Source organism: Drosophila willistoni, unplaced genomic scaffold (genome assembly GCF_018902025.1).
Source record: "Drosophila willistoni isolate 14030-0811.24 unplaced genomic scaffold, UCI_dwil_1.1 Seg11.1, whole genome shotgun sequence".
Taxonomy (NCBI): domain Eukaryota; kingdom Metazoa; phylum Arthropoda; class Insecta; order Diptera; family Drosophilidae; genus Drosophila; species Drosophila willistoni.
In genome coordinates, this window is record NW_025814070.1 from 33,871 (window position 1) to 42,603 (window position 8,733).

An 8,733-nucleotide genomic window follows, 5' to 3' on the forward strand; every position below is an offset into this window, starting at 1 on the left:
AAAAATTGATTAAATGGGCCAGCAAGATTAGACCAGTCGTCATCTGTTCCCTCATTGGAGATCAGATCAGGGGGCCAAGAGGTTAATAGCGTAATAAGACCAGTGGCCAGCAAGATGGGCAGGTGTGAGCGCTTTCGCCTGGAGTAAGCCGTGTGGGACTCATAAGAAGGCGACATCTTCAGGCGGCTGCGCGCATAGTATCTGTAAGATCGTCGAAGAGTAATAGAATCTTCCTCAGACCCTTTGTAATTTGCATCAAATTTACATTTAGAGCCAAGCAAAGGATTAGGTAACAGTCTTGCCTGTGAAAGAGAAAGTTTTTTAGTTTTTGCGGCTACGATTTGTAGCTGTTCTTTTGTCTTGTTGATTTTATCGTTTTGCAGCTGCCCATCTTTGCTTTTGCTAGCTTCTTTGCATTTGCAATTTGGGTCATTAGAACTTTCTGCCCATATTTTGGCAAGATTAAGGTTGTCATTATTAAGCAGCATAGGTGTAGGATTTTGTAACCTGATGGAGGGCACGTCATTGTCATCAAAATCAAAAGAGAGATCAATGATGTTTAGCCCCATTTGCTCAGTTAGAAGAGTTTCTATATTTTTGATGCCTGCAGCCAATAATTGGTCATCAGTTAGTACGGATTCCAATTTCTTTTCCTCCTCAGTAGGGGGCGGTAAATTTTCTGTTGAATATGCAATGGTTGATCAGCAAGGGATCTTTTAACTGTTTCTCTGGTCTCAGTGCCTTCTTTTAGGCCGATTTTTAGCATTTTCATATACCATCTGGGGATTATTGGAGCTGGCCCATTTTTAAGTCTCGCTTGCCTCGCCAGTTCATTTTTCCTTTCTTCTTCTTCACGCATTAGTTGGTCATCTTCTGCTTTTTGAATTTTAATTAAAGTTGGAATATTGGGTATTTTATCTTCAGCAAGTTTAACAACATCCCCCAATATAGGAAGCTGAAGATTTTTGTGTGTTGTTAATTGCGGATCCAGAAAAAGTTCCAATTGTTTGCTGTATCTAGGTCTTAGAATACGAGTAGGTCTAAACGGCTTCAGAAAAGTATAGAGGCCAACCGGATTTTCATGACAACAGAGAGAAGAGAATAATCGTTCACTAGCAATGGAATAAACCTCCTCTACAGATTTGATGTTAAAGTTGTCCATAAGTATTTGATTGGTAGTATATCTGGATGCACCAGGAATACGTCGAATAGCTGTGTTTTGAGCAGCACAATAGTTCCAAAAAGGGTGTCCGAGGCTAAGGCTCCCCAAATAGGCAGCGCATATTGCCAGATTGAGGCAACCAATTGTTTAAACAAAAGGATTTTACATTCCGTAGGTAGCTTGCTGGATTTACCTATGAGCCAGTTTAACTTACACTCCACGCCTCTAGTTCGTGTTTTGAGGTATTTAACATGTGCAGTCATACCCAATTTGCGGTCCAAATGAAGGCCTAGATATCTGTAAGATGATTCATTGGGGATTTTCTGCGAATTAATTTTGGGCGCTAGAGATTCAATAGATTTTGTAATTGCTTTCCTAGTATAGAGAACATGAACAGTTTTCTTAACATTTATTGAGACACACCATTTGTTAGCCCAATTCATAAATTTTCCAAGATAAGTTGTATTAGAATTAACAGCATACATGGCGATTTTATGTTCTGATAAAATGACAGTATCATCAGCATAACTGGATAGCAGTAAATCACGCGCGCCTTGTTGAATGTTTGGTTCATTATTAAAGGCTGGCAGTCCACCATAGATGGATTTGGTATATCTGATGAGTAGATAGAATAAATCACAGACACTACCTTGGGGCACCCCGGCGTTAATGCTTCGTAATCTAGAGATGGTTCCATCGGTGCAACAAACCTCAAAAGTCCTGTCCTTAAGATATGAGTCCAGAATATTGAAGAGAGGAATTGGTAATAGCTTAATGAGTTTATGGCGAAGTCCATCGTGCCAGACGCGATCAAACGCTTCACTGATATCAATGAAGACAGCAGAACAGTAACGATTATTATCTGTGCTTCCATAATGTATTGAACAACTCTGGACATTTATTGCTCAGCACTATGCTCCTTGCGAAATCCGAATTGTTCGTCCGGTATAGCATTGGCAAACGATTCACAATCGAATAATTGGTCGATACGAAGAGACCTCGCTAGAGGGTTTACTCGGTTTGAGTATCATTTTAATAGTAGCGAGTTTCCATTGTTTTGGGAAGTGGCCAGTTCTCAGCATACAATTATAGATATTTGTGAGAAGTAAGACAGCTTTAGATGGTATGTACTTAATTACTTGATTGCAAATTCTATCTTTAGCTGCAGCTTTAGTAAGATCGAGGTTTTTAATTTCAGCCAGCACTTCGTTAAAAGTGATGTGCTTAAAGATTGGAGGGGGAAGTTCATTTGGGCTGAACATAAAGCGCGCATCTTCTCTCCACATGAGCGAAGACGTCATCTGCAAAGTCTTCTGCCGAATGAGAGAATTAGTTGCTGCATTAACTTCATCCCGAAATTCACCAGTGTTTGTGAGTCTGGGTGTAAAGCGAGCTTCAAGATGTGAGACGTAGACTTCAGCTTTCTCTTCATTAGTTTTGGTCCAGATACGGGGTGCTGTAGCGTTTTGATTAACCGGTTTTTCGAATTTTAAGGGGTGATTAGGCTAACCTGCCTCTTGAAGTGATTAGCAAGTTTCCAGAGTTTTGCGTACCGATATCTGTCATTCGTGTTAATTTGATTGAAGAGATCAGCTTCTAATGCTTTTTTTAATCTTTTGTAGACCATATTGTATTCGTTAATGGCTAACGGAGTCCTTAATCTGATGTGGTGGATTTCCTTAAATTGCGTTTTTCTCTCAACAGCCTTCGAGTACTGCTAGAGATTGGATATTTGCTGCTGGGTAATTGATTATTGTTGCGTGCTGGCGGAGTTGCCTTCGCAGCAGCAATGTATATTTGTGAGTAAGTAGGTCAATAATATCTTCGATGTCTTGGCCCGATTTCATTTCTACATTTAACTGCTTGATTTTTCCAGTTCCTTTTAAAAACGATTGATATTTGAACGTTTGGAAAAGAGAGCCTTTTTCGGTTTTTTATAGAACGGATAACCACCGATGCCAATTTCAATAATCATTGCAAGGTGATCTGAGTGCATGTCAGCATTGGAGCTAGTAATAAGACGATTAGTGTCAATTCCCGAATAAATTGCAAAATCAATTGCAGATGGGTTTTTTCTCCTATCAAATGGATAATGTGTAGCAGAGCCAGTGGCCAAAACGCTGCCTTTTTTATTTATGTGTATCGCTTCAAGAAGCGATCTACCACGAATGCATGAGCGTGCGTTGCCCCACCAGTTATGTTTAGCATTCCAATCGCCACAAATGATGTATTTAGGATTTGAATTTAAGTCGCTTATAGTATTCAATAATTCTGTAAATTGCTCTGTGTCCCATTTAACAACTGGTGGACAATAGACAGGAGCAATTACAATTTGCTCATTAGCACCTAGATCAATTGAGACTGGAGCACATTGGACATGATCTTCAGAAATGATTTGTAATGAACAGTGTTTAATGCCTTCTTTTATGAGAATGGCTACCCCTCCCTTTCTATGAGTAGTTGGATGATGAGCATAATATGTAACGAAGCCTTGAAATTGCAAAGGGTGCTGATTGTTGCCACCTGTAAAGTTAACAGAGTCAAATCTGGTTTCAATTACCATCATAATATCTATGTTCTTATCATTGACGAATTGGGAAAGTTCTAGTTTTTTGTTTCCTATTCCATAAGCGTTCCAATAGGATAGTTTGAGTGTGTTGGCAGGCATAGCATATTGACTGCCAAAAGGAAGATTATATACATTCGTGCCCATGGCAGAGGGCAACGACTGAGTGTTTACATTGGTAGATGAACTAGACATATTTATTATCATTAACGTTATTGATGCAATTTGCATACATAGACAAGAAAGAGATGATGGGTTGTAATTGTTTGGCCAGACTATTGACCATTGAAATTTGTATTGCAGTTCGCTAGCTGTTGGGTATCCGCTGGGCATATGCAAAGAATTAGCAGTGGCAGTCCCTCGTTGCGAGATTTGCTGTTTTGGTTTCAATTGCGGTTGTTGTTGTTGTTGTTGTTGAAGCGGCTGTTGGTGCTGCTGCAAATGCTGTAGACGAGGGCGTCCATTTATTAGGATGCTATGTTGGCTGATTTGCTGCTGATCCACAGAACTATGTTGCTGCTGATTTTGTTGTTGTTTCAGTTGCTGCATATGCAGGTTGACAGCTTGCTTCAGGTGTAGTTGATGCGGTTGTTGATTTTGTTGAGCCTTAGTTAATTGTTGTGATGACTGCTTGATAGGTTTGCGCATTTGTTGTTGTTGCTGCTTTTGATTTGGCTGCTTGGACGCTGCATTGTTTCTAACGTTGAAATGCTGCTTATTTATACTCTGCTGTTGAGAAACATTATTAGTTGGTTTTTTAATTGAGGATTTATAATTATTAACATTGTTACCATTGCTAGCTGTAATTGAACGAGACAATATATTGAGAGTATCAAGAATGGGTTGTAGAGGCTGTAGCCAGGCCTTCTGGCGACGCAAGGGAGACCTATTCGTATGATTAGTTGATAGCTGCTTGTTGTGACTTGTAGTAGGTGGTGAGCAAAGTCGCTGTTGTTTTTGTTGTTGTTTCTGCTCACGTTGCTTTTTATTATGAACTATCTGCTGCTGTTGTTGTTGCGGAATGTGTTGTTGTGCCTTGTTTTTAGTTAGCTTATTCCTTAGCATATTGGATCGAGCCAACTTGTAGACATCACAGTTTGCACACTTCGGGTTATCCATGCGTTTTTGGCAATCAGTTGTAGCGTGTGTTCCAGCACATTTTAGGCAGATAAAGTCCCTGCGACAGTAGTTTTTGGAGTGGCCATAGCGCTGACAACGATGGCATTGGACCGGTTCAAGCCTGCTGTTTTGCTTTTGAATAACCACTTGATGTTTTCCAATAAGATTGACTGAAAAAATTTTATTGTTCTTTCCGTCAACGCGTGGCTCAAGTTCGATTTCAAACATGTTGGTTGGTTGGTTGGTTCGAGCATGTTTGACATTATTAACATATCGGAAGTTAAAGCCCAGCTTTATGATTTCGGATTTAACATTCTCATAAGGAGTTGAATAATGCAAGTTTTTTATAATGGCTCGGAATCCTCTATCCTCCTGGTTTTGGTCAGTGTACAATAATCTTGATGTCTCCACTTTTAACAGTTTTGGTAGTAAATTTGGCATCAATATCAGGGCAGTTAAGCCTGTCCAGAATTGGCAAGATAGATGGCATATTGGTAATAAAATGGCCGGGGGTTTAGGTTTGGTCCTTCGTACAATATAAAATTGTTGTTCCTCATCGCCAGGAGCTTGTTGTTGTTGTAAATGGGTAGTCACTTCGTTAGCAGGTAGCCGTTGTTGTTGTTGATTCGGGCTGGACTGTTTGTTTAACAGAGTACTATTAAGATCCAGTGGGCGCTGTTGTTGTTGTATAGTGCCTGTTGTGGAATTTGGACCCATTGGTAGAGGTACAGCAAATCGATTGTTGTTGTTGTTAGGTTTGCTTGTAGTAATTTTTCTTTTTTGTTGCTCTGAATTTTTGTCTCTTTAGGCTCCGGAGTAGTTACATCGCCTCTTATAGCCTTGATAGGCCTTTTTGGTGTGATATTCCGGTTCTCGTTTCGATTGATAGGCAGCAGCTCATCATTTTCCTCACCAATCTCCATAGGTGGCAGATTAGTTTTATGGTTGCTTTCCATTACAGTCAAATCATGTGTTGGGCCATAGGCAGCAGGAGAAAGATCAGCATTTGGCATTTTAAAATTAGACGAACACGAACTATACTCTTCATCAGTATATTGCGTAATGAGGGAGCTAGAGCAAATCGGTTTAAAAAAGTTTGGAAGTAACGGCTTGCATTCCATTTTATTCGCAGAGCATTGTCCAAAATTGGGAGAGATTTCACAGATTTAATCGTTCCAATTGGTAAAGGGGAGCAAGCATTTTCTTTGCGTGCGTGTGTGGCACTAGTCTTTATAGGCGGTTCGCAGCTACATATGTGCTGGGGGAGCACTTGTCAAGGCATTGGAAGTTGTACCGCCTTCTATTGTGTGTGTGTATATATGTGTTATGTATAAAAGGGCTGAGAGAGAACTTAGGTGTATGTATATACACTAATACATACCAAGTGAAAAAATTTTTTCGCTTGCCAGCCTCTTACATAAATGTAGACATGGATAAAATTTTACGATTAAAACATTAACATGTAAGATTCCAATTATTTAAAGTCTGTTAAATGCTCATGCATATATCGATTGTTAGTAATAAGTATCGATTGTTAGTAATAAGTATCGATTGTTAGTAATAAGTATGATTGTTAGTACTAAGTATCGATGGTTAGCGATAAGTCCTCGATAGGTTGAGAGACGGCGTCTCTCTTCTCTTTCGGCGATGCAACGAGCAAGTTGCATCTGCGCAAAACCCAAAGATTAAATCCGACCATACAAACTAATCTTTATCATTTTTACTTAATAATTAGGTGTTTACAACTCAGAAGTGGGATGACCACCCGAAAGGATACATATTTCGGGACACGGCACGCCACACGTTCCACATCTAGGACAGCCGCCTCCACGCCCACCGCTGTTAGTGCACCCACTGCTGTGACTACCGCGCATACCGGCCACGGAGCCGCCGCTGCTGCACCTGCCGCTGCAGTACCGAGAGCCGCTGTGCCGACTGCTGACACACGCGCCCCTGCCGGGCCCGCCGCTGCTGGGCCAACTGCCGCCACACTCGCCCCTGCCGGCCCGCCGCGCTGGGCCAACTGCTATACCGCCCCTGCCGGCCCCGCTGCTGGGCCAACTGCCGCCACACTCGACCCTGCCGCGCCCGCCGCTGCTGGCCAACTGCCGCCACACTCGCCCCTGCCGGGCCCGCCGCTGCTGGGCTAACTGCTGACATACTCGCCCCTGCCGGCCCGCCGACGCTGGGCCAACCGCTGACATACAGCCCCTGCCGGGCCCGCCGACGCTGGGCCAACTGCCGCCATACGAGCCCCTGCTGGCTAACTGATGCCACATTCGCCCCTGCCGGCCGCCGCCGCTGTGCCGACTGCTGACACACGCGCCCCTGCCGGGCCCGCCGCTGCTGGCCAACTGCCGCCACACTCGCCCCTGCCGGGCCCGCCGCTGCTGGGCCAACTGCTGATATACTCGCCCCTGCCGGCCCGCCGCTGCTGGCCAACTGCCGCCACACTCGACCCTGCCGCGCCCGCCGCTGCTGGGCCAACTGCCGCCACACTCGCCCCTGCCGGGCCCGCCGCTGCTGGCTAACTGCTGACATACTCGCCCCTGCCGGCCCGCCGACGCTGGCCAACCGCTGACATACGAGCCCCTGCCGGGCCCGCCGACGCTGGGCCAACTGCCGCCATACGAGCCCCTGCTGGCTAACTGATCCACATTCGCCCCTGCCGGGCCCGCCGCCGCTGGCCAACCGCTGACATACTCGCCCCTGCCGGCCCCCCGCTGCTGGGCCAACTGCCGACACACTCGCCCTGCCGGCCCGCCGCTGCTGGGCCAACTGCCGCCATACGAGCCGCTGCTGGGCCAACTGCTGACATACTCGCCCCTGCCGGCCCGCCGACGCTGGCCAACCCTGACATACTCGCCCTGCCGGCCCCGCTGCTGGCCAACTACCGACACACTCGCCCCTGCCGGGCCGCCGCTGCTGGCCAACTGCCGCCATACGAGCCCCTGCTGGCTAACTGATGCCACATTCGCCCCTGCCGGGCCCGGCGCTGGTGGCCAACCGCTGACATACTCGCCCTGCCGGCCCGCCGACGCTGGGCCAACTGCCGCCATACAAGCCCTGCTGGCCACTGCTGACATACTCGCCCCTCCGGCCGCCGACGCTGGCCAACCGCTGACATACTCGCCCCTGCCGGGCCCGCCGCTGCTGGGCCAACTAGCGACACACTCGCCCCTGCCGGGCCCGCCGCTGCTGGGCCAACTGCCGCCACACTCGCCCCTGCCGGGCCCGCCGCTGCTGGGCTAACTGCTGACATACGAGCCGCTGCTGGGCCAACTGCTGACATACTCGCCCCTGCTGTGCCAACTGCCGCCATACTCGCCCCTGCCGGCCCCGCTGCGGCTATATTCGCCCCTGCTGTAACCGCTGCCGCCGCACCCGCCACTGCTGTACCCACTGCTGTACCCACTGCACCCGCTGGCACTGCTGTACCCGCCGACTATATGTCTGCCATGCGGGCTGCGGCCTCGCTCGCCGCCCCCGCCATTGGTCCCGACGCGGACCCATGGAAGTGATGCCCGCTTTAGTGCCCTCCGTATCGACTGCCGCGGCCGCCATCACACCGGCCACTTCCGCCTCCCCCTGCAGCTTAGCTTTTCCGAGGTTAGCTAAAATCAGTTGGATACTTGGCATCGGATAACGGTCGGCGACGGTTTTCTCATTTAACTTCGTAAAGTCAATGACAAGCCGCTTGTTCTTATTACCGTTGGCGTCTGTTCCCTTCTTATCAACAACCCAGGCCGGGCTGTTATACGTAGCCGCTTGTCGCCAAGACACGTACTCCTCATGATTTCCATCAAAGCTAGGCACTGACTTTACAATGTCTAACTTAAATTCACACTTCACACTATTGTCAATTGTCACTCTCTGATATACCTCA

General features: G+C 46.6%; 1 protein-coding gene across 2 annotated transcripts; it reads right to left on the bottom strand.

The window, feature by feature from the left end:
* Positions 1 to 4,038: 4,038 nt before the first annotated feature.
* LOC124460783 (protein FAM170B-like) lies at positions 4,039 to 5,023 on the bottom strand. Of its 2 annotated transcripts, none has more exons than XM_047012376.1 (2): positions 4,520 to 5,023; positions 4,039 to 4,454 (listed from the first exon to the last, which is right to left on the bottom strand). In XM_047012376.1, the coding sequence occupies exons 1-2, from the start codon at positions 4,845 to 4,847 to the stop codon at positions 4,444 to 4,446; spliced, it is 339 nt and encodes a 112-aa protein (XP_046868332.1). In that variant the 5' UTR covers positions 4,848 to 5,023; the 3' UTR covers positions 4,039 to 4,443. The 2 variants fall into 2 exon arrangements, with proteins under 2 accessions (XP_046868332.1, XP_046868331.1); XM_047012375.1 differs by having other exon boundaries at positions 4,039 to 4,457.
* Positions 5,024 to 8,733: the final 3,710 nt, after the last annotated feature.